The 26,000-nt window shown below is 36.0% G+C and overlaps 2 protein-coding genes across 5 annotated transcripts; one reads left to right on the top strand and one right to left on the bottom strand.

Annotated features, from left to right (window-relative positions):
* The first annotated feature begins 4,180 nt into the window (after positions 1 to 4,180).
* Positions 4,181 to 15,903, top strand: LOC117612145 (probable DNA helicase MCM9). 4 transcript variants are annotated; one of them, XM_034340893.1, is made up of 21 exons: positions 4,181 to 4,402; positions 4,546 to 4,648; positions 4,756 to 4,855; positions 4,959 to 5,097; positions 5,574 to 5,640; positions 6,131 to 6,305; positions 7,795 to 7,894; positions 8,324 to 8,421; positions 8,623 to 8,688; positions 8,903 to 8,995; positions 9,519 to 9,635; positions 10,666 to 10,738; positions 11,249 to 11,315; positions 12,095 to 12,176; positions 12,417 to 12,538; positions 12,640 to 12,707; positions 14,339 to 14,448; positions 14,531 to 14,578; positions 14,663 to 14,815; positions 15,441 to 15,526; positions 15,638 to 15,903. In XM_034340893.1, exons 1-20 carry the CDS (start codon positions 4,266 to 4,268, stop codon positions 15,515 to 15,517), a joined length of 1,995 nt encoding a protein of 664 aa, XP_034196784.1. In that variant the 5' UTR covers positions 4,181 to 4,265; the 3' UTR covers positions 15,518 to 15,526; positions 15,638 to 15,903. The 4 variants fall into 4 exon arrangements, with proteins under 4 accessions (XP_034196784.1, XP_034196783.1, XP_034196785.1 ...); XM_034340892.1 differs by lacking the exon at positions 15,638 to 15,903 and having other exon boundaries at positions 15,441 to 15,619; XM_034340894.1 differs by lacking the exons at positions 8,623 to 8,688; positions 15,638 to 15,903 and having other exon boundaries at positions 15,441 to 15,619.
* Positions 15,904 to 21,147: 5,244 nt separating this feature from the next.
* On the bottom strand, positions 21,148 to 25,639 carry LOC117638151 (dicarboxylate transporter 2.1, chloroplastic-like). Its single transcript, XM_034373262.1, has 4 exons — positions 24,639 to 25,639; positions 23,480 to 23,793; positions 21,802 to 22,250; positions 21,148 to 21,558 (listed from the first exon to the last, which is right to left on the bottom strand). Exons 1-4 carry the CDS (start codon positions 25,449 to 25,451, stop codon positions 21,443 to 21,445), a joined length of 1,692 nt encoding a protein of 563 aa, XP_034229153.1. The 5' UTR covers positions 25,452 to 25,639; the 3' UTR covers positions 21,148 to 21,442.
* Positions 25,640 to 26,000: the final 361 nt, after the last annotated feature.

Consider the following 26,000-nt stretch of genomic DNA (forward strand, 5'->3'; position numbering starts at 1 on the left):
TGACTCAACCAAAGACAATTAGGATGTCTGTGGACATCATTATATTCGAAGGCAACATTTTGGGTACCTATGGTGGTTTAAAACACAAGCCTTTCTTGGACAATTATAATACTATATCTCATTAAATCCTTAAATCCTGTTATCACTTCCTTTTTATACCTTCCAACCCATTCACATTTAATCATAAACAAATTTCTTTTAAAGTATGTGAACTCAAACTTAATACTTGTAAAGCGAAAGCCATACATAATTCCTTAACTTAACTCAATCATGAAAAATCCTTCAGAATCGTTCTCAAACTAAATTCGAATATGCATAAAATATTATTTAGAAAATTGAAAATCATAAATTGTAAACTCCATAAGCAAAACAATTAATAACCACAGTTCAAAAATTTCTTAAAACTATTTAGAAAACAAATGTCCACTCACTGTGCTTCCGAGCTAGCCTGACCCTTCGAGGGTCCTTCCTGCGAGTTCAACAAAGCCCGGGTATCTTTGCTCGAAGATCAATTCCACCGTTAAAGCCCTTGAACAAACTATTTTTTCTTTGAAAAACCTAGAAAGCTTTGGGTTTGGATTTGACAATTTCTACTTGAAATTGGGTCGGGTCTCTAAGGGAAATCACATAAGGGAGGTAGGGGAGTGTTTTGGGAGTAATTTTGTGGTGGTTGGTGGCTGCAATTGGCCAAAAAAGCCATCGGTGGCCGCTGTTTTGAAACATGCCTGTTTTTGGGCTCTGTTTTTGATCGATTTTCTGCTTTAATAGCTTGGAATCATTTCTAGATATGCGTATGTATGGAAAGAGGAGAGAGAGATGAGTTTGCAAGTTGTGGCACCAGTTTTGGTGGTCAGACGGAAGAGATATCTCTGTCTGAAGTTTGCTGCTCGTGAAGGAGGAGAAGAGACTAAGAAAATCTGGGTTTTTAAAGACTGAACTTCGAAATATTTACGGTTATGACACTGGGCTTTCGTAGATCATAACTTCTTCGTTATAACTCAAATTTGAGCCCACTACGTGTCTGCAGACTCATCTAGATGTGTTCTACACAACGGTACCACCAAAATCCCTAGATTCCTTCTCGAACAAAAAGTCAACTTTTAACCCATTAAAATATCCCAGGGTAAAATTGTCTTTTACTTGAATAAATTAATAATTAAATGTTAATTTAGGATCGGGTTATTACATGATGGGTAAAAAGAGCTCTGCAGCTTGTCCTTTCTTTTCCTATTGAGTGACTTCCGCTTTTTACTGACATTCAAATTATGATAGTTATCCCAAAAATCAATTTCCTCGCTTGAACTGTATCCTTGTTCAATGTCTCGAACTTGGTGGCAGCATCGATGACGGTAATGACGGCGGTTTACCCTCTTAGTGTTCTTTAGCTTGTACCACAGGAAACAAGTAATATCTTCTAGTGCATCCAAGTATGTCTCACATGCAGCCCAACACATCTTACAAAGGCTTTTTCCAATGCATTGGAATAACCCCAGCTTGAATAATAGATAGAAGAATAATAAAGATGAACAAAAGTTTTATAAAAAATATGAAAACGAAACAAATCAAACATTTCTGCAACTAAACCTGAAAGAAAATGCTCTTCCAAGGCTAGTACGAAGCAAACTCTAACGAAAATAAGAAGAGTACAACAAAAGAAGAAGGAGAAATTACTTATGTAGCAGAGGACCAAGATCATTAACAGTTCCAATAGATTGGAGACACATAGATGCTCAATAAAGCAAACGAAATCCCAGGGTCTTGAACAAACATCCCTGCAGAATCAAACATATCAGAGTAATATTAGCAGTGCAGTGAAGTACAATCGAAAAAGTAATCGTCTTTCTTTTATCTTTTGAAGGAAGTAAACAAGCAATAGATTACGAACAAAAGCAAATAAGGAAAAATTGTATGAAAATTATCTGAAAAGTTTTGGCAAACAGATATGAAAAAGACTCATAGCAGGCTCCCAAGTCAGTGCAGCACAACCATATCGTACCAATTTTTATATGAAATTACGACAAATGATTGAACAGAATGATGGCCAAGCCGGCAATAAAGAGAACATTTCACCAGAACTTACTCGCATGAGCCACCAAACGTGGTCTTAAATGGAGCCAAAAATGCCTTTACAAGTAGACCACCAACCCCATCTGCAGCTTCACCGATGACATCCCCATCTGCAATACAAGTTCAAGATCAAAAGAATGTGTTTAATGCTACCAACTCCTCCATCCCATTAATCTCGTTGCCCTCGAAAAAGTATATCAAGATGCACATCATTACAGTTTGAGATATTCTGAAGCAAACACCTTGCTAAACAATAGTAATTAAGTTATTGCGCAGATTTGCAGAAGACAAAAAAAAAAAAAAAAAAAAAAACATTAGCTTGATATACAAGTATTAATGTATGTTCCTTCCGTTTGCATACGAATTCAATGCGGTTCGATGCCCTTCACCTTGCAACTACTGACGGCGGAGACTTTATCTATATTGCTACTCGGTTCCTTCAGCCTTCTTTGTATTGTCTAGATTTTGAAGAAGCCATAGTTATATTGGAAATGCACTACTGAAACTTCTGAGGTATACACACAAACTGCTGATGACAAAATCTTGTTTTTGTCATGTATATGCAGATGAAAAGATAATAAGAACAAATTCCAAGCATGATAATAGATGAAGAAACCTTATTCTAACAGATTTGATTTAAGAATATTTGAGAAGATTAGAAAGAACAAATACTCCTTTCTTGTGCATGTTACAGATTGAGTGCCATCTCATGCTTCCTGCATGATTGGAAAAAGAACTATAAAACAAAGGGTAAAAAAAAATCCTAAAAAGAGTTGTAAAACAAAAATGGGAAGTCAGTGTTTTGTGTAGTTTGCAGAGAATTTGATGAAACAACGAACATAACTCATAAACTTACCCGATCTATAGCTTTATGAAACTAGTGGAGAACAAGAAATGGATCTTCCGTCCAATGCAATTTGCAAGAGAAGCAGTGGCAGTTGGATGCAATTTATGCCACGTTCTGTCTTTTGGTGTCTCTTCTTTTCTCTCTTTTTGCACGTTTAATCCCTGTGCTTTAATTTTTATTTTTACAATAACTTATTATCCGGCATGTGGGGGGACATCATTTTGGTTGAATTGATGAATTCAGCTGATGCAAACCGTAATTACCAATTTGGTTTGGTTTTGACCATGAACAAATCAACATGTTTAAAAACCGAATAGAAATGTATGGTTTGGTTTAGTTTGGTTTGAACTTTTATAGACTGACCTAAACCAAATCGGACCATCTACTAATATTTATATATATATATATATATTGTTTTATATGTGTAGTATTCTAATTAGACTAGCTTTTCTGCACACGCTTCCGCGCTTGCGAGGGGCTTTTTTTTTTAAATTTTAAATTTATTTTAGAATTAAAAATAATAATGGGTAGTTGTGTTCCATAAAAATAGATTCTATTATCAAATTTTGTTCTAATATGAAAAATGTGAATTTACCATATTATCCTCATTTAATTAATAATTTCAATTGTTAAAGTTTGAATTGAAATTTTTTGGTATTTTGAATGTTTCACCATTCTATATATAGATAGATAATACCAATATAGGAGTGTTAATTTGAAGTTTGATGGACTTTTGGAGTTATCTATATATATAAAGCAAAAGGCAAGGAATGGTGAAACATTCAAAATACTAGAAAATGCCTTTAGTTAATACAAACATTAAGAATTGAAATTATGAACTAAATATATGGTAAATTCACACTTTTTTATATTAAAAAAATTAAAATTAAAAGAAAAATAAGATAATAGATCTTATTTTTATGGAACACAACTACTTATTATCTTTTTTAATTCTAAAATAAATTTATATTTTTTTTAAAAAAAGCATCTCTCAGATATAAAAGCGCGTGCAAAGAAGCTAGTTAATAATAAATGAGCTTTAGTTCGGTTGCAGATTTAGAGTGAAATCAATCCAATTCGGACATGATTGTTTTCTCTTGCAATTTTGTATGTCACCAATCATTATTATTATTATTTTTTGTTTTAAGGATATTTCTGGTATATTGATTGTTGGTGGATAATCAATACACTCAAAGAAAAATAAAATTTTGAATATCAAAACGACACATCAACAGAAAGAGAAACTCTTGAGGCTGTGTCCAAATAGAACCCGAAGCTTTTTAGCTGTAGTGAATGAAAAAGGGAAGACCACCCTTCCCGCTCATTTCCAATTTCCCCTTCTTCACCTTACATGGACTCGGCGGCAAGGGATGAGCAACCTGCTCACGTCAAACACTTGGCGGCATTTCTCATCCGCCACCACTCTGACCAGCTTCACTCCATGGCTCTTTCCCAAGACCCGAAGCTTCATTTCCCTCTCTACGTCAAGTACATCAAACCCTCATCAAAACCCATTTTACTTTTTTTACTTTTTACTTTTTCAATGGTTTGCATTGCATCTTTCACTCGCTGACTCTTTAAGCTATCTTTCTCTATCTCTCACTTTTTGTGTGTGTGTATATATATCTTAGTTTTGCAGAGCTCATGGATGACGATCCTCCGCTTTCACACCTCGTCTTCTCTCAACCCACCGAGTACTTGCGGCTTTTCGACGAGGCGGCTGTTTGGGCTCATGTATGTATTCAAATTGTGTGCTTAATTACAACTGTAGTCTTAATTTGTTGAACTGAGCTTGTTGAAATGATGAATTTTGATTTGAGTATGTGTGGTATTCTGTGTAGAAAGTCATATTGGGGGATTTGAATGGTTCCAATAAAGGGATAAAGAAAGAATTCATTCATGTTCGTATCAATATCAGCGGTTCACCACTTGAATGCCCTGGTTTGCTTCTGTTTAAGCTCTTAAAAATTATTAGGAGCCATTTCTTTCAACTGGGTATTCTTAATTTTGTTATAAACTGTTGGTTGATGTGTGTGTTACGTAGAGACTTTTCCGAGCATTGGGCGTGTGAGAGTCAAGCATCGTGGGATTCTGCTCACTCTCAAAGGGACAGTAATTCGATCTGGAGCAATCAAGATGTATGAAGGAGAGAGGAAGTATATGTGTCAAAAATGCAAGCACGAGTGAGTTTTTTTTTTTTTTTCTCTCCACAACAATTACACACATACTATGTTTGTGGAAAGAAAGAAACATCTGGATGCTTGTGCTTAAAGAAATATAATGTTCATAAATTTGGTTCATTTCACTTCTAAATCTTGACTAGCTATGTTAGCATCCTTGCTGCTCAAAATGTTTTGAGAGCATGAATAACCTAGCTCAGTGCTATTGTAATGTAATTTACCAATTACAGTAAAACTGTCTATAAAAGTAAATTCTGCATCTGATCAGCAGTTTTTCTTGGAATAATTTCAGAATGAAAGATAGGTACTAAATATGATATTCTTTTACTATTTCATGTGGTATATTGAATCTTTTTCTTTGAGAACAAATTTTTAGTTTACTGGAATTATAGTTGTAGCACATATGCAGATATTATTCCAGTATATATTGGAATAAACTCCTCTTTGCGTTGAGTTAAGTTAACTTTGTTTTTCTGCAGATTCCTGGTTTATCCTGAGCTGGAATCGAGAAACTCCATAAAACTGCCATCATATTGCCCCTCTCAGGTTATTTACTTCAGCTCAGAACTTAGAATATTATTTGCTATTCATTATTTGGAAAGTCCAAGGCAACATTTAGATTAGCATAGGCAACATTTAGATTAGCATTAGCAACTATCAGAAGAGGTCATGTGGGTACATGTAAAACATTAAAAAGTCTTTAGATTTTTTAAAGTAGGATCATAGTCATCTAGATCTTTGATTTTGGTTTTTTTTAGACTTCTTGTAGTTTGCAATTATACTTGGGCTTTAGCTTAAGTAGTACATGATGGGTTTGATTGGGGTTGGTCGTTGGTTTCAATCATGCTAAGAATGAAGAGAGAATAACACTTTAATTTTGAAGATTGACACTGTGTGTGGATTCAGATGTTTAATAGGAAACTTAGTGTTTTATTTTACTTATTGTTTGCATTTTTTACTAGTCACGTCTCTTCTGAATTCTGATATAATTATGCTTTTGGAGTTTTGGCATCTGATCTGATTTTCCCAATGACAGAGGTCTAAACCCTGTGAAGGCACAAAGTTCGGGCATTTAGAAGGTTCTATTACATGCCATGATTATCAGGAAATTAAAATCCAGGAGAGCACACATGTACTGGGTGTTGGGGCAATTCCTCGCTCAATTCCTGTCATTCTAAAGGACGATCTTGTTGATATTGTTAAAGCTGGAGGTACGACATTCTGGGATCTCTGCTTTCTTTTCTTCTTTTCTTTTTGTTTTTAATAATTTACCTCCTGATATTACTCATTCCAAAGTGAAACTTAATTTCAATTTGAAAATTATCCCAGTTTTATTAATTGGAAATAAGTAATTATACATTTTTGTCAAAACATACTTTTAGTCCCTGTATTTTGCTTAGGAATTTTCAATTTCAACCCCGTCTAATGCACAATCATACCCTTGTAATTTTGGTTGCAATAAAGCCCAAATCTCAAAAAGTGATCACTTTTTCATGTTTTTAAAGGGATTGGAGAGGGAATTTGACATTTTAAGTGCAACAATAACCTCCTGATGGTACAAAAAATTCAAAATCCTTTGCCCAATCCCCTAGAATAATACACATGACAAACTGGTAATCTTTTGGGCTTGATTGCAACCTATTGAAACTACAAGGGCGTTATTGTCCATTTTTAAACTACAGGGTCGAAACGGAAAATGCTAGCAAACTGCAGGGACCCAAAGTGTATTTTGGCCTACATTTTTGGATAATACAAGAATGTGCTTGTTTTCAAATTTCTTTCTGTGTAAACCATTTAAGATTACCATATATTGTTTTGCCTTTTAAAATATTAAAACAAAGCTCAATTATGGTTTACTTAAAGATGAACTTCATGGAAACTTAGCATTTTAAAAGGGTGTTGCATAAAGAAAATTCTTAACTTTGTACTAGAGAACTACAAGAAAAGAGGTGTGCTATCTCGAAGATGACGCTGTTGTATATTTGCTCTTGAGTCTCTTTGTACTTATTTTGTATTTCTTCTTTCTCTGTTATTTCCTCTTGGATAAATGTTGTTTTATTTGTTTGTACCTGAAAAATCCTTGACTGTAAGATGGCTAATAACTAAGCCATTTTACAAAATCTATGAGAAAACCATAAATCTTCACACTTTTATGGTCAAGTAATTTTCTTAAGTAATCATTTGGACTTGGGTGGCCAGATGTCAATAAAATTATTCTCTATCAATTCTCACTAATTTTAGATAAAGATCATATATATCTGTTTGCTCCAACTAGGAAACTCTGCTTGGTTGCTTAGCAACTTGAGCTCTACCAAACTGATTCAGTCAAACAAAACGTTGTATAATTTCTTGAGTCCTTTTCTTTGATAATGTAATTGGTGACAGCATCAGAATTTTGTGTAGACTTGTACAAAGATGGCATAAACTTGATCCTTAATCTTAATATCGTTTGCTATTTATAATGGTGCGATTTGGACCTACTCTTTGAATATGTGGTTGTTTGTTATGTTAATATGTGCCTGCATTTTTTCCTCATTATTATGTAGCATCTATTCTCATTATTATATAGCATTTTTCTTGTCCTGCTTTAAATGAATGAATCTATATACATATTATATATATATATATATAATATGCAGATGATATGACTTGATTTTGTTGTGTAATGGTGAATATGACTTTTATTAATTGTTAATGCAGATGATGTTATTGTTACTGGGATATTAACTGCAAAGTGGTCTCCAGACTTAAAAGATGTGCGTTGTGACCTTGATCCTATATTAATTGCTAATTATGTTAGGTAAATTTAATAGATTTTTTTTTTTTTGAATTTAAATCATGAATGGATTTAAGAATACCATATGGGGTTTCTTGATATCTTCTGTGTGATCTAGGTTGTATGAAGCTTAATATTGTGTTATGTACTTGTATAATTGAAATGTATATCAGTAACTTACTGAGAAAATCTTTTTACTATTTCTTCTATTGGATTACAGTCCCACCCTTCCCAAAAAGAAAGATGACACATTCACATAGCTCAAGTTTTGGATTTTTAAATTTAAGTATACCTTAGCTGCCTTGGCAGCTTAACAGTGTTGTATGCTAGTGAAGATACTGTTTGATAGTGTAAGCAAGTAGAACTAGAAACACTCAATATTAGTTTTACTTCCGGCAGATTTCACATTTTTATATTTGTTTTTCTAAAGAAATTGTTGTGTTTGATATTTAGGAGAACTAATGAGCTGAAGTCAGAAATTGATATACCTGATGATGCTATTACGAAATTTAAGCAGTTCTGGTCCGACTTCAAAGATACCCCTTTGAAAGGTAGAAAAGTATTGATTCACAAATATATACGAGAGGGTATTATCATATAAACTTGTCTTTTTTGTGCCTGTAGCATTGCGGAATATTTAGGATATTAAAGTTTAGTTAATTGTTATTTCGGAGTGATGTGATATTGTACTATGAGCTTGAGTATCTTTTTCCATTATAACTTCTTTTTATTTTCTTTCGAGAATTAAACAGGGCGAAACGCCATTCTACGAGGCATTTGCCCACAAGTCTTTGGACTCTTTACTGTAAAGCTTGCAGGTATTTGGACATCAACATCCCATTCATGTTATTTACTAGGATTTCTAGCATTCTGAATGAACTAGTTTAGGGGTTTTGGTGGTATAACCAATAAAATTAACTGATCTGTCTGTTTGTCTTTCCCTCCTTTTTCCTTTCTACATTCAGTTTCTCATTCATTTCTTTTTAATATTTCCTGTATAAAAATTAAATCACATTTCTTTGTTCAAAGTAGTGGCATTAACACTTATTGGAGGTGTGCAACATGTTGATGCTTCTGGGACAAAGGTTCGAGGAGAGTCTCATTTGCTTTTGGTTGGTGATCCAGGTTATTTTTCTAATATTTATTTATCACTTTAGAAGTTTTCAGACCTGAATATTTTATTCTTAGAAAGGTTTAAGTCAACTGAAACTAAATGCCATGGTTCATTTCAATCACACTGTCACTTGCATTTAGCCATTTTCGTAATACAGCTTTTGATTTCATACTGAAAGACTCGTTAATTATAATGCAAAAGACTCATCAAAATACTAAAAAACTCAACACTTAATGCTAAAAGGCTCATTCAATGATAGGAATCTTAGGAAAAAAATTAGAAGACATTGAGACCAAACACTTTAATTGACTATATTTTAGACCCAAAATTCGGCTTAATCTCTCATGATTGCTTGCTTCAATAGATATCAGCCATAATACACACACAACTGCACATGCACGCATGTCAGAACATACACTCGCACAAATATCCCATTGAAGTCCTGTAGATGTGTTATTGGATCTTGACCAACCTTTGGACTGTGAATTATAGTCATGGACTCTATATGTAACCGTTGGCAGCTAAAACTCTCAGGTACTGGAAAATCTCAATTTTTGAAGTTTGCTGCAAAGTTGAGCAACCGATCTGTTATTACAACTGGATTAGGAAGCACAAGTGCTGGATTAACTGTCACTGCAGTCAAGGATGGCGGTAAGTTTTTATATCTCCAGCTGAATTCTTAAGTTGTTTCTTCTAAAATAAATAAATAAATAACAATTAAAGAATGCTGAATCATTAAGTTGGCAATGGTTCCATTTAGTTTGTCCTTCCATTGCTTTTTCCTCTCTATTTTCATTTATTGACATTATGTATGTATGCAAGTGTTTTTCATCCTTCTATGTGACATGTTTGGAAATTAGTAGGATAGAAAGCATCAATGCAAGATATGACTGAGAGACATATATTCATATCATATAGAGATGAGTGTTGGTTGTGCAGTGTGAATGCTTCTACTGACAAGTTGCGCTTGTCTATAGTTGAACTTCCCCTTGTTCATGCCTCTTTATAAGTATATAAGATCGTTTTTCCTTTTTTTTTTGGTAAAATTCATATGGGACAACATCAATCAAAGATATAGTGAACAAACAAAAATATGACTATTTCTTATTTAGCAAAGAATTACTCATTAAAAAGTTGCTGTAATATATTGTTTTGCTTTAAAACTCTGTGTAAAGCATCAAACTACAATAAAGAGTGATTTAATATATGAAGACACAAAAGAACATTGTTAAAGAACTGATTTGTTTTTATGCCTGGAGAATTAGCCAAACATGAAGAAAGAGTGGTTTATATTAACTTGGAAGGCATATGTGACCCTAGTTACATGTTCCATGTCAACCTAAATAGAAGAATAATGAAATACTAAAATTCTCTGATTTTTTTATTATTTATTATTTATTTTGATAAAAATCTCCAAAGGTTGATTTCATGCACAAAATTTTCAGTTTAAAGTTTTCCACTTAAATCAGATTTAGTTTGTAATCTAGATCTCTTGTAAGCATGACTTTCTATTTATATTTTTTTTTAAAAGAAGAAACAAAAATATTCTAAATTTCTAAGCTTGGCCATGAACTTACGTCATTTAATTGAAAAACATTATATGACCTCTAGGCACTGTTTTGCTTTTTCTTCCGGTACAATATTAGAGTAAATGGATTAACTATGTTTATGGAATATCTAGGCGAATGGATGTTGGAAGCTGGAGCCCTTGTTTTGGCAGATGGTGGGCTTTGTTGCATAGACGAATTTGATAGGCAAGTCCTTTGATGGCTTTTTGGAACATTTATTTCTATCCTTTTTCATCATGCATTCAAATTGGTAATACATGATTTATATGTTTTGAAGTTATGACCTTACCATGCCCTGATTCCTTTTGTCATTAATAATTCATTGTCAATAATATTACCTCTATAGTTATGCTTGTGAAAAATAACTTAGGGAAGCAACTCTGTCATTCTCGATGGAGAAAAAAGAAAATTTCAAATCTTAGATGCCTAGTTGCTTCTACTGGATTGCCCTGGATGATAATTAAGTGGGAATGAACATATGCATTTGCACTAAGCTCTATTAGACTCGGGAAATATATATATATATATTAAACAAGGAAAGGAAATTGTAACTTCTATTCTCAAGTATTTTTAGTTTTGGAAATTCTGACAAAGTCTCAGACAATTGCATAATATAAACTTGAACTTTAGTGGTTGACCTTGAAGTTGTTTCCTTGCTTCTTGTCATATAATATCAAGTTAATTCTGCTTTGTCAGCATGCGAGAACATGATAGGGCAACCATACATGAAGCAATGGAACAGCAGACCATAAGTGTTGCCAAGGTAACATCTTTTGCTTATGTTTTATATTAGTTTAGGAAGAATATGCTGTCCTCTTGGGAAATTCTAGTCTATGTGTAAGGTGGGTTTAGTGTGTCAAATAGGTCAAAATCTGGCCAAACGAAATAGTGTTCTCCGCAGACTTTTTGCTGAGATTAGCAACCATAAGGTTACTCTCAAACCATCAGGTTACCTAAACCAAAGGTCTAGGTAAGCTGGCCTCAGTAGACCTAGAGCATTGATGGTCTTCACTCTTAATGCAGACTTGATTAAGCATAAGGGTGGCCTTGGGTTGCTACGAGTTGGGCAGCCATGTGGGGCAATGAAGTAGAAATTTTGCTTACTCTCACTCAGGCTATCACTCAGCTTGTTTCTTATTGTCTTTGTTCTGGTCTTTTCAGTGTTGCTCTTGAATCTTCTGTGTTTTTCTAAATATTAAAAAGCAGAATCAGCTGCAAGTCCCACAAATAACATGCACATTAATACAGTTCGATGCATTACTCTTCAGTGGAAGCTATTTTCCTTTATTCTATCAGTACATGCCCGTGCTGTTTCCATGTGCTTTATTTATCTATGACATGCTTCAATTTCTATCCATGTGTATAGAACTATTTTCTTACCCCTCACGCTTCTAAACAACATGTTTATATGTTTTCTGTTTGTTCGAAATCCTGTATAGAAGTCTGCAGCCTATACTATTTTTGATTGTTTTAAAAAAAAAGTTCTATTCTATGTTTACTCAGAGCTGACTATTCCTCTCTCTCTGTATCTCTCTTTGCTAGGCAGGTCTTGTGACAACTCTCAGTACTAAAACAATTGTTTTTGGTGCAACCAATCCCAAGGGACAGTATGATCCTGATCAATGTATTACTTACATTCAGAAGATATTGTTAGTTGGATTTATTTGTCTAGATTATGGTTTTCTGATTATGCACATCTGTCATTTGTGGAAGACTATAAACTTTCTTTTGTTGAATTACTTGGAATATCTAACGGAGATCATTATTGCTATTCTTAAATTTTAGCCTGTAAAAAACACATTTCTTCTAAAATAGTAGTGGCTCAGCTTATCCTAAACTTTATTCTCTTATTTTCATCTTGTAGCTCTGTCTGTCAATACGGCACTCTCTGGTCCCTTATTGAGCAGATTTGATATAGTCCTTGTACTCTTGGATACAAAGAATCCTGAGTGGGATGGAGTCGTGTCATCTCACATTCTTTCTGAGGTAATCTGCTCTTAAGATCGTGTAAGTGGCACCCTGTTGTCTTGCAGCCATTTGGATAAATCTAATCATGATTTTTTCTCCCTTTTAACAAACCACTTCAGGAAGAATCAGACAAAGGCAAGCAGGATGAAGATTTAGCAAACATCTGGCCATTTCCTATGCTCCGCAGGTAAAATGTTTTCTTTAGTTGAAGAGAGCTTAAATTCAAACCCTGATTTTCTGTTTTCCAAAAAGTTGTCTATGTATAAATTATTTTTTCTGGTTAAGCCCAAGTGGTGATGGAAGGTAGGGAAATAGGTTAAGATCAGGCTAGGTCAAAGGTTGAAATCCCTTATATTGTTTTCGTAAAAAAAAAAAAAAAAAAAAAAAAAAAAAAAAAAAAAAAAAATTCCCTTCTATTGTAACAACAAATATTATTTTTGTGCTTTCTCATGTTTGTTATTTTCAATAAGTAAAAAGTAGAAACATCAACAAGGGGTTAGATGAGTCGTCAGGCTTGTGGTTTACCTCCCATGTGTTATGGGGTTCTATTTCTCACAGTACCTAGCTATTTGCTAGAGTTTCATAGTTCCCAAAGATTGTAAGGTTTGAAGGGGGACCAGTTTTGAATCTGAGTCTGCCAAGCAGATTTGGGGAATTTCTGAGTAGTAAAAAAGAGAAAAAAGAGAAACAAAGAACAAGTAGAAACTTCTCAGAATGGACACTAACAAATCGAATGATAAAAGAGATAAATCCATGTCTCTAGAAGCAGAGGTCATGCCAATTTTCAGAAAACTTGGCTGACAACTTACGTATTGCTCCTGGCAATTGTTAGGTACTGGTTAGTGTACTAGTACTTCTAATCTGCCTACAAAAGCAGTAGATTAGATAAAAGCTTGTGATTTTTGTCTTTTCTATGCTAGTTTTTCCTTTGAGGAGGTGAATAAGTAGACTTTTGCATCACCTGTTTATAATGGAGAGTATCCCACCTAAAAACTATTAGCGATCATTATGTATTGTAAAGATGATTATCTTATTTATGTGTCAATACGTGTATAAATGTGGCCAGCTGTAATCAAAGGGACTCAAGTATTATGCTTTGCAAAATATAGGGTATTGTTAAAACTTTCCTAAAAGAAAATTACATTTAAAATAGTATGTATAGTGTCTTTGGATGACCCTTAGTAAACTCTACAAATACACACATGCTTGCACGTGTAAATATTGTTGCGCATATGGCAAAGGGTGCACTTGGTATGGGATCAAATGCTCCTCTTATGGTTCAGGGATGGGCTACAAAATAGGACGTACCTTCCCTCCTACTTTGTTATTTTGTACATGCTCTTTTGTCAGTTCTGTCATCTATTCAACCCAATTTGGTTGATATTTGGTGCAATTTCTATCTGTACTTGACTGTGTGCTCTGATACTAATGCTCTGATGATAAAACAAACATAAAATTTAAGAAATGGAGAATCAACTGAGTCATGTACAGCCTTATATGGCCTTCATACATATAAAGTCAATGAATAATTCCTAAAAATTCGTCCTAGAAACTAAATCAGTTAAACCAATCTGGCAAATGAACTCAATCATCCCACACCATAAGGCTTTTCATATCCTGCATCAACATCTTTCGAAATCATTAAAATATCTGAACTATCTACGTCCAAAAGCATGAACTCCTTAAGGTACTATACTCAACAACCAAAATCCCCTTAATGGAGGTGTTCTCTTCTGTTACACTGATATGTTTCAAGTAAATTTTGTGTCCGACCCTTGCATCAAATTCTATATTCTTTTTTTTGAACAAATCTTGCAGATATATTCACTTTGTAAAAGGGTACTTCAGACCAGTCCTTACAAAGGAAGCTGAAATAGTCATCTCTAGCTATTATCAACTCCAAAGAAGATCTGCAACTGGCAATGCAGGTTCCACCTTAAACAAGTTCCCTTTGTTAAATCTGTCTGTACTTGTTCTATCCAATTAGTTTCGCAATCTTTTGTGACTCAGCAAGGACAACTGTGCGCATGCTTGAAAGCTTGATACGCCTAGCTCAAGGTACATTAATTTCTTTGTGGAGCAAATATCTTAACTCAATCTCCCGTTTCATTCCCTAAGATGTTGACTGGGCCTATATTGCAGCTCATGCAAGACTGATGTTCAGAAATGAGGTCACTCGTTTGGATGCGATTACAGCCATTTTATGCATTGAATCATCCATGACTACCTCGGCCATCGTAGACAGTGTTGGAAATGCTCTGCATTCGAATTTCACTGAGAACCCTGATTTGGAATGTATCCTTGCCAGCTATTTGTGCATGCATTTTTCTTTTGTTAAGTTCTGTCCTTGCATATTCATTTTGTATGTGCATGCTAAAATGTTAAGAAGCAGATAAATAATTTTGACATGCCCTAAAAACTGAACTGAATAGTGTGTTGTGGAGAGGACTTTCACTATCTTGACCCATTATTCCTATCTGTCTAGTGTGGTCAGGCAACAGAGTCGGTGTTCGTTTCCTCCGGTTTAAGGCCAATTTTGTAGACCCTTATTGGTTCTTAACCGAGCTATTAAAGTCAAGTGTATGGAAGCTATATTGGTTGCCGCTTTGGTGTATAGAGCAATTAAAACAGCTAAAATTTGGAAAGGTAAAGGCGAACATGGATGTGGTTGGAGGTTGTGTAGCTAATTTTTTTGCTTTTCCAAATCGGGTTGTGTTAAAAATATATGGGGGGAGAGTGAGAGCTTAGATTCTTTATATGCCTTTTGCAGTAAAATCATATTGTTGGATTTATGTGCTAGTAGAGACCTTTTCAGAAAAATAAGAACTGAAATCTTTAATTAATTAATTTGTATATTTTAGAGTCTTAGCTTGCAGTTATCCAAAGATTGCTATTGATCCCTTGACTATACATCCGATAGATGCCACACAAGAAAGACTGATCCTTGAAAAGCTAAGATCATTTGATGATTTCCCTGATGCAAATAGCACGCGATAAGCTTAGCAGGTGAGATGCTTCGAAAGCCTTATGTACAGATGACAAACTTAACATCTTGTATTCTTTTCTATGGAATTAATTATGTACTTTTCAGAGTTTTCATTCTGGTTGATTTTGCAGTATTCATTCATGCTGAAGTACATTGAATGGTCAGTAAATTATGAACGTTCATTCTCAATGTACATTCATTGATAAGTATTAGTAGATTTTGAATGTACAATCTGAATGCAACTATTAGTTCATTTTTCATGTACATTTCGAATGAAAATCCCGTATGTACATTATTTAATGGATGTGTAGACTTTAGGTCCATTAATAAGACCCTTACAACTTGAGAAAACAGTAAAACTTCCAATCCTTATAATCACAGTTTATACTTCATAGAAGTTTTTGCAGCTTCTTTCTGTTCTCTCGAATATTCAATGTCCTAGAGAAGATTTATCTTTAAGAATCCAGGTTTTTATTCTTTTAGTGTTTCCATGACATTTCTATTGACAAAGAGTTTATGATGCAAACTCAGAAGCTTCTGACCTGCTTCCTCTGATATATTTGGATTGGCTGCGCCACCTAAATGAATAATAATTCATTTGTAATTTGTTGATTTCCTCGGCGAATCTAATATTTGAAAATGGTTGCGTTCCAATAATCCATTATATATATATGATGATGCAGAGAATAAGAATATGTGAGACATAAGTTGCAAACCCTCATTCACGTTGTGCCAGATGAACATTTTCATTCTATATAACAATTTGCACCATGTTTGATTTTTGAAGGGATCTTGCTAAGGTGAGTCACTCACGCGCATGCCTGATTCTTTTATGGTTAATGAGATTCGAGTACCACATGCATCAACAGTTAGAAATTGCCAACAGGCGCTTGGATGACTGACCGAAGTGCAACTCGTTAATAGTGAAGGAATATAGTCTAATTTGAGAAATCATGGACCACCGGATTCCTCAAATTTATCATTCTCGAGAGAAGCGCAAGGCAGTGATTGGCGGAAACACTTATACTGAAAATATGTGGTTGCAACTATATGATTTGCACCACGCAAGTAGATTGATGTCGTCTTCGAATTCGTACTTTTGCGTGCTGCATTTACCCCTAAAAAGAAAAGGTGGCTAAAAGCCCAATAGTGGGATAAATCCTCAAATTTAGCATTTTCACTCTCAAAATCCATCTTTAGTAAGTGGGCTAAATGTCCAATGTCACCCGGTCAAATCCAGTCAGAGGGCAAAAGGGCCAAATACTGGGTCAAATGTGGGCTAAATTTTATGGGTGGGTTATGTTTAGCCATCCATTGCTAGAGATGGCCTAACTAATTTTGACAAAGAAATTGATTAAAAAAAAAAAAAAAGGAAGAAAAGGAACTGGCAGTTTTAACGACAAAGACTAAAGTTAACAAAGTTAAAACTTTTGGGTGGGGGCCTAGCCCCAATGGCAAGTTTACTATTATAAGCGCTTACCATGTCCAATTGCAAGACGAGAGATTATCCACCTTAAAGCAGATCTCCTGAAGAAAATGTGGAGGATCACTATGCCTCCTAAGGTAAAGCTTTTTTCCTAGTTATTTATCAGAAACAGACTCCAAGTGAGAAATCATTTGCACAGATTTCTTCCCCATGTTAACCTTGAGTGTCCTCGTGCAAAAATCAAAGTGAAAACTATCAATCATCTATTTTTCAAGTGCCCCTTTGCTATAAGCATCTGGAGATGTACCTCACCCCTCTCAATATCTATCCCGCAAGATTTTGATGGTGTTTCTTGGTTGTCTACCCTCTCTAGTAAATGACGCTCTTATTAAAGCCTTACAGATTTGCTAGTAAATTTGGGACCCTCATAACAAATGTGTTTTCTAAGACGTTTCATCCTGAGAGAGTCCTACATGTTGCTGGTCAAATTGGTATGGACTATTGGAAACTTAATTTCAAGTCTTCCTCTAGTGTGCAGCATCTGAAGAACATTAAATGGTAGCCGTCTCCCATGGATTGGGTCAAAATTAACTTTGATGGTTCTGTTTGCAATAATAAGGTTGCTATAGGTTTTATTATTCGGGATTGGAATGGCCATGTGTTACTTGCTGGTGCCAAAAATGCTAGTCAAGCTTCTATAAGAGTTGCGGAGTGTCTTGCTTTGCGTGATACCCTTTGTTTGGGGGTGGGCAAAATTCACCCAATTTGCCAAGGAAGAATTCCTAGCGGCTGAGAATTCCTAGAGGCTGAAGAATTCCTAATGGCCGGAGAATTCCGAGTGGCTGGAGAATTCCTAGTGACCAAAGAATTCCTAGCTGCCGAAGAATTCCTAGCGGCCGAAGTGCTTTCTCAAAAAGGTGACCGGTCTTTTCTTCAAAGGCCATGGTACCTTCTCAAAAATGTGGCCGATGTGTTTTCTTCAAAGGCCGTGGTGCCTTCTCAAAAATATGGTCGGGCGCTTTCCTTCTTAAATATTTGGAGCTCCCATACCACCCACCTTGGCGGATGGTCGGCAGATGGTCATCCAACTCTAGAATTCTAAAAACTCAAGGGGCACGAGGTTCCACCAGATGTCAAGATGAAATCTCAGAGGTCAAAGCCCAAGCCACGGATTCACGCCCAAGATTTCCGGAGGTCAATGTGCATGTGATGGAGGCCTCACAAGGAAACAAATCAAGGAGATTGATGATAATTCAGCATATTCCAAAACATGAGAGAATCAAGCGATCAGAATATTTCCACCAATGTGGTCCCACGAATTCAAGGGGCTTCAAAAGGAAAGAGTTTATAAGGATTTGACATTTGGCCATTCAATGGCCAGCCCATGGGCTGAAGGAAGCCCTATATAAACCTCACCAAACAAAGGCAGAAGACACACAACATCAGACAAACAAACCTACTTTTCGTCTTGCACTTATCTTTTCCTAGACTTAGGATTTTACTTTTCAACCACCTAGTAGAGTGAGTTCTCCCTTTTTCTAGTGCAAGTTTATATTTTTCTTGTCATTTAAATTCTTGTTCGATTTAGATTTCTTGTCATTTAACTGCAAGTTTATTTTGATTCCTTTACATTTCATTGTCATCGCACTTCAATTAAGTTTAATTTCAAGTTTGTTTATTTTATTGTTCTTATCGCTTTCATTTCGTTCTTGCTTTATTTATTACTTTGATTCATTTTATCGCACTTCAATTCTGATCTTTACGTTTATACGCATATTTAGTTTAATTGCATTATTTTTACTTAAAACCCTAAAAATAACAAAAACATCCATACGAAACCTAACAATCCTCGAGCCCAAGGAAGTGAAAGAATCTAAGCCAAGAGGAGGTTCCTTACTTAGCCGATCAATCGTTTGATCAGAAGTTAGAAGCACAACACATCCATCTACTCACATTCCATTCAAGTCCAAATTTGGAATTTGGTAGTGGCACGCCCCGCATTCAAAAGAAGAGGCCGCCTCAGCCGAAAAGAGTGAAACACCCTTGCCCATGCAATTCATAATGGGTGGCGCAAGGTTTGTGTGGAATGGGACTCTAAATTGGTTATTGATTTCATCAACAAGGTGGTCTCAATTCCTTGGAGTATTTTATTGTTAGTTCAAGATATTTGGCTACTGGCTTCATCTTGTGAAGAAGTTTTGTTTATTCATGTCTTTCGAGAAGTCAATTTTACGGCAGATGCTGTTGCTGACTTAGGCCATGGCCTCTCCACTTCCCGTGTGTGGGAGCGTGGTCTGCCGCTGAACTGTTCTTTTCCTTTTTATTTTGATTTATTTAGGCATGCGCCCTGGTTTCCGTTTGTGATTGTTCTTATTTCTCCATAAAAAAAATAAACAAAACTTTAGTTGGGTCGGATTTATGCACATTACAATAATCAGGTACCAAATTGATGCAAATGAAAGTTCGTGTACTGAATAAAATATCGTGTTTGGACCTTGTTTCTGTATGATTGACTGAGCTTGAGAATTATGGAAATTTCAATAATTGTATATTTGTTTTTGGTCAATCGAACAGATTGTGGAAGTGAGGAATTTGCTGCTACATGTGAATGTGCGTTGTGTTTTATGCCAAAGTACAGGTATTTGGATACGACTGGAATCAAAAGCATTGCTACTTTTTACTGTTGGAACAAGGGTTTCTAGGCCGTGCTTAGAAGCCCTTGTTCCAACAGTGACGCCATCAATTTACCGGACCAAAGAATTTCTCCATAGTAACGCAATCTCCAACCATAGAGTGCCAAACTCAATATTTGGGAATTTAGCCCAAAACGCTCTCCAACCAATGTATAGCAATAGTCTAAAATTTTGCCCAGCTATGTTCCGGATTGGAATTTAGTGGAGCCGACACCCTAGTCAATTGCAGCCCACATAAAGGAAAGGACGAAGCAAGCAAGGGCTATCGGCCACTTTCGCATAAAGGAAGCGAACCGTGTCGCGTGTTGGGCATTTAGCCATTGCCATAAAAACAATGCGCATGTTTTGAATTTTTCACCCACCGGCTAGTAGATCACTAGCTTAGATTAAAATTTGGCAATTTCATCAGAATCATCATCTACTATATTTGGTATAGCCTTCTCACGTGAGCTCATTGTATGAAGGAGAATGAGATTAAAGGAGATTGTGTGTTTGGTTGGATAGAGCAACTCTTCTTAAATAGACAAGCGGATGGAGGTTGGAAAGGATGACGGAGGAAATCATGATAAGATACAAAGAGATAATGTGTAGGGTAAACAAAGATTCTCACTCAGAAAATAATGACAAGATGACAAAACGAGATAGCCTACGTGTCTGATTATATATAATGAAGATAGGAAAAATGAGGGAATTCATTAAAGTGATATAAAGAGAGATAGACAAGAGTTCAGAACATGATTGAAACAAGACAATAGGAGATGGGCAACTAAGGAGGAATAGTTGATCTGATTGCCATTATGTTCTCCCTTACTGCATCCAAAAATAATCTTACAATTTTACAATTCCTACTCATGTGCTAATTCCATATGGTTAGCAAACGATTTAATTGGAATTTTCCCGTACCAATTCCTTAGTGCCCCATTCTTCAATTCCTTACTTCATTTCTGGTAAGTAAATACGTCATCATCGTAGTTGTTATTTCAAAGGCAGATCTAATAGTAGCAAACTACATTTTGGATATACACTTTTCAAGAGCGTTATTACCACTTGTTGCCGTGGGATACATTCACGGGGACAAGAAATCGACATCCTTAAGGCTAATTCATAATTACTGCTTGTTGCTTCTCTTGGAATTGAAAATGCCAAAACTAATGACCGAGGTCCCCATTACTTCAGGTTTTGCTTAAACGTTCTACTAGCAATAGCGTTACTTTCATATTTTGCATAGTCGATAACATTTGGTGCATCTTGGGATCTAATCATACCACACGGACAGCGAGCTACATCCAATTCCAACAATGTTTGTTCGTGGTAAATAAGGACATCCAATTCCAATAATGTTGGTACCGGTAACCATCTTCAAATATTCCCATTCCTTTCCTATTTTCCATTATTCCAATTAAATAGATTGTGAATTAAGTATAGTATGCCCAGCCCTAATCAAACCATCAGTTCGGTATTGTCGATACACAAATTTTTCTGATCGAATGCACAGCCGTAGATTCGAAACAAGACTAGGGTATAAACATGATGCTTGGAATAAACCATAATAATTAATTCAAAAGAGAGAACTCTTTGCTTCATATACAGGAGAGGTCCTATGGCTACACAATAATTCAAACTGTGGCTGGACCTATGGTTTATAGGTTTCCGGCAAAACAATCATTCACCTCTCAATGTTTGTCATTACACTTATGCAAAAGTAAATTGGAGCTAAAATTAAAATAAACTAATCACTTTGAAATCTTGTATGTGATTCCTGCCCTCAAAATAACATGCAGGGAATACCAATAATCTTCTTGCATGGAAAATGAAAATCAGTAGAGGCCCAAAAATTTCCACCAGAACAATCCTACTACTGCCCAGATGACAGCATTAATAATGGCCATCACAAAGCCCAGTTTGAATACATCAGGAAGATCAACGTAACCAGCTGTTGGAAAGAAGAAACAAAATCTTATCAGTCATCACCGAGAACATATTCTACTAAAGACAATTCAATGTTTTTCATGCTTGACCATAGAGTGCTGAGAGAGAGAGAGAGAGAGAGAGAGAGAGAGAATAAAATTTTCCAATAAAGCAACTGTTATTGGATAACAGATGAACATTACAAAAATGCAATTGATTACGAAAAAAAATTCCAAAGTTAAGCAAATGAGGTCAGAAGGGAACATACCTCCGTAGTATACAGCAGCCTGTCCACTGCTATAATGCGTTAAAGCCCCAAAAAGATTTGTATTATAAGCTAAAGCCAATGCTGCCAACACGCCAGGTACCCCAGCTGCCAAGTGCATGGCAAGAAATGCAGAGTATAAAGCACCCACATGACCAGTTTGACTTGCAAATAGGTAGTGGATGGAGAAGTAAGCTGCCTGAAGAACACAAAATGCAGCTGGCCAGCTCAAAGAGTAAGACTGGAGGGTATTGGCTACACTATTAGACATCCAATTTACGATACCAAGGTTTGTCAATTGGCCAGCCATACCCACTAGAACAGAAAACCAAGCCAATGTATCCCATGCTGATTTTTCACTTAAGCAGTCATCCCAATCAAGGACTCCTAACAAAAGGAGTATAGATAAGCCAATCATTGCAGTTACAACACTTGCTAAACCAAGAGCATCTCTGCAAGAGAACAAAAAAAAGAGTTGGTGAATCAGAAGATTCAGAATCCTAGTAGGACAAAATGCATTCTTGGGAAATCATGAACAGTAAATATCTATATCTATTATATAATGGATTTGCTATTGTCAACAATCACTATAAGCAAATCTTGCTGGGTTGAAAAATGTTGCACTAAAGGAGACCTTACGAGGAAAAATTATAATTCAAATAAGAATGTGTAAAACACATTTTTGGTCACGGCGTTTAGACCCAAAATCACATTCGGACACTGATTTCAAATTTATCAATTTGGTCACTTTGTTTGATTTTGTTAGCAGTTTTAAGTACAGTTCAAATTCGGTAATTGATTACATAGAGCCCGAATTTTCAATTTGGCGCAAAACAATCTGTTTGTTTTCGAAAAATGTTATTGCGGGATTGAAAGGCCCCCTTACGGGATTTCTAAAACTAATTTTAGTTTTCGTATTTATTTGATAGAATGATCGAGTCTCAAAGAATTTTGAGGATTTCAACTCCAAGTTTGAGATTTCTTCGGTTTCTTGTTTGAAAGACAAATTTAAGGCTATAGACATGGTTTTCGGTCATCCTCGAGTAAAACCCATGAGTTTCAACAAGTTTTTGCTTATCATTTGACGCCAATTTGACAAAGAAACAAAATTTGATGTTAGGTCCAAGTTTTTTTTGGCTGTAACCTCATCTTTGACAACTTATATCTTCCATTATAGTTAAAGGTTATGAAGAATCTCTACATGAATTTGAAGCTCTAGTTACAAGCTTTAATACACCTACAATATTGTTTTTTGAAATTAAATTTTTACTATTACGATTATAACACTTAAAACAAGCTCATTCTCACTGTTGAATAAGTTCATAAAATCAGCTCTCTTATGAAACCACAAACGAACACAGTAAGTTCATGGAAATAAAGGTCCAGAAAATCCAACTTGTTTAACCCCCAAAAAGAATACATAACAACAAAATTATACTTAACCCACTAAACATGACTTTGACGAATAACATCTGTCAGGAATAGAATTGAAAGTTTCCGAAAAAGGAGCTTATATGACAAAAGAATATTATTGTAATCATTAAGTCGATGGAAGCATCCCAAGCAAAGTCTTATTCTAAGTGCAGAATATAAAGATTGCCAAAAAAAGAAATAAGCAATTATGATCTACAGGACATATAAAATTAATAATGAATAGTGCTAAGCAAGAAAAGCTACATACCCGAAGACCCACAAAGAGACAGCAAGAAGCATTGTGCCAACCATAATGAATTCATGTTTTGTGACAGGACCCATATGCTCGAGTTTCTTTGCAGCCATGGCAGGGGCATCAGGCGTGTCTTTGGTTTCTGGAGGATAAAGCTTGTATAAGACTAGCGGAGTAGCTAGAAGCGAAACAAATGCTGGTAAGCTAGCAGCCTTGAACCAAGAAACCCAAGGGTTTGAAATTATCAACCCAAGTTCCTCAGCTAATTTAAGGCACAAAAGATTTTGCGCTGCAGCCGTTAAGAAAAGAGCACTAGAGTTACCAGCAGACTGTCATGCGTCACACAACACAGATGCATAAGTCACATAATAATCACATGATGACACAAATATCTAATACTTAATGCTGAATTAATGAAATAGAAAGGAAACTATAGATCTTGTAATTTAGATACAGTGGTTCTCTTATTTCAAACATGAGTGCCTGCCCTTTCTTCAAGCAGACCACATGTTCCAAACGCAGTCCAGGATAACCGCAATAACCAAATGCACAGATAAGATACAGAAGTTTTAAATCCGCAGTTTGATTAGTCCAACAATCCACATTTAAATTTTAATACAATTTACTGACGCAGGAAATGAGAAAATTAGACAGGGTGTTATGGTCTTCTTTGCAATTTGGCTACAGACTACAATCTCTACCATGAAGATAACTTATATTCTCAGTGAGTATCCTTAAAATGAACCAATCAAACTCACTGGTTTCCAACAATTGCAATGCTTCATGACTCCTAGGATTTGGGCCAACATTACAAGATAGAGATCACATTGAAGAAGCAGAGTAAACTGCAAAGGTATATATGGCTTACGGGGCACATTTCAACATATCATGTAAACAGAGTGCTTAAGGCCTACTTCTAAGGGCACAATCTACCGCATTTCCCTTAAATCTTTCATTTAGTAAACTGCAAGCATAATACTTAAACCTAAAATGTTGACAACTTGTTGACTTAGAATACCCTCAAACCATTAACTGGTCTAACCAAGTAATGAAAAAAAATGTGAATTACGATCCTTGTGAAACACCCACGAACTATAAAACATATAAGCAGAGACAGATTCATATGATCCTTCGTGAAATATATTTAACAATACAAGGGAGTAAAATCACAAACCTGAAATTGAGACATAATCAGATAAGAACCCAGCTTTCCTTTTGAGGGGTGATCGGGTTTACTCCCGGCAGAAAGGGACAAGGACTTAATAATAGGCAAGAAAACACCACCAGCCCTGGCCGTGGTACTCGGCATTGCCGGAGCAATAAGTGCCTCGCTTATTGTCAACCCATAAGACAAACCCAGTGTGCTTTTCCCCAACCACTTCACAAAATAAGTGGCAATCCGATCCCCCAAGCCGGTCTTCACGAACCCACGAGCGAAGAAGAAGGAAATAACAATCAACCAGATCACCTCATTGGTGAAAGCACTAAACGCCGTCGTAAAGGGCAGAGTTCCGGTGACAATGGAGGATGTGAGGCCGAGAAAGGCCCAAGCGCCGACGGGCAACGGGCTCAGAACCAGGCCGGCAATGGTGGATAGGAAAATGGCGAGCAATTGCCAGGCTTGTGGGGAGACTTCGACTGGTTTGGGGACCAAGAAGCGCACGACAAGGCCTATGGCGATGGAGATGATGAAGGGGATGGGCTTGGCGCCTAGAGGGGGCTCTGGTGGTGGTTTGAGAGTTGTTTGGGGCTGTGGAGATTGAAAGGCTTGAATTGGGAAGTGGGTTTTGTTGGGTTTTGAGGGAGAAGAGAAGGAGATGGGTTCGGAGGCAAAGAGGGTTGGTGATCGGAGGGCGGGAGATGAATTGGGGCTTTTGGAGATGAAGGGTGGGGATTTGAGAATGGGGTTTGAGCGGCGGAAGAGGGAAGCGCGAGTGGAGAGAGAGAAGGAGGAGGTGGAGAGAGAGTGGAGGGCAAAGCTCTCCATTGTTGCTCACTTGTTAGAGAGAAAATGCGTGGCAGAAATGAATGAGAATTAGAATTGGGAAGTGGGGTGATGAGAGAGAGAGAGAGAGAGAGAATTTTTGGTGTATTTTTGTTGGAGGAGCGGAACTCCCAAAGACGGGAGAGAAAAAGACAGACAGACGGAGACACAGAGGATGCTGAATATGTACTGGTGAGCACCCGATGTGAGGAGGGAATTCAATGGTTTTCTTTTTTTTTTTTCTTTTTTCTCTTTTCTTTCCTTTTCTTTTTATTTTTATTCAGGTTTTTTTTTTTTCTTGATATAAGAGCACGGCTAGAATAGAAGACATGCAGGGTAGGGGTCAGGAGGTATCTTGGCCTCTCAAAATTGTATATACTCCCTCAAAATCTTTGTTGTTTTATTTTAGCGGTTAGGGGTTAGAGTTCAAATTTATTTATTTTATTGTGAAATATCAATAATTATATGACTGTCCATTTGGGATCAATCTATAGTATCTTGTTAGTAAAAGGGAGCTTCACTAATTATACCCAATATATTAGCTGAATTTAT

Source organism: Prunus dulcis, chromosome 8 (assembly GCF_902201215.1).
Source record: "Prunus dulcis chromosome 8, ALMONDv2, whole genome shotgun sequence".
Taxonomy (NCBI): Eukaryota; Viridiplantae; Streptophyta; class Magnoliopsida; order Rosales; family Rosaceae; genus Prunus; species Prunus dulcis.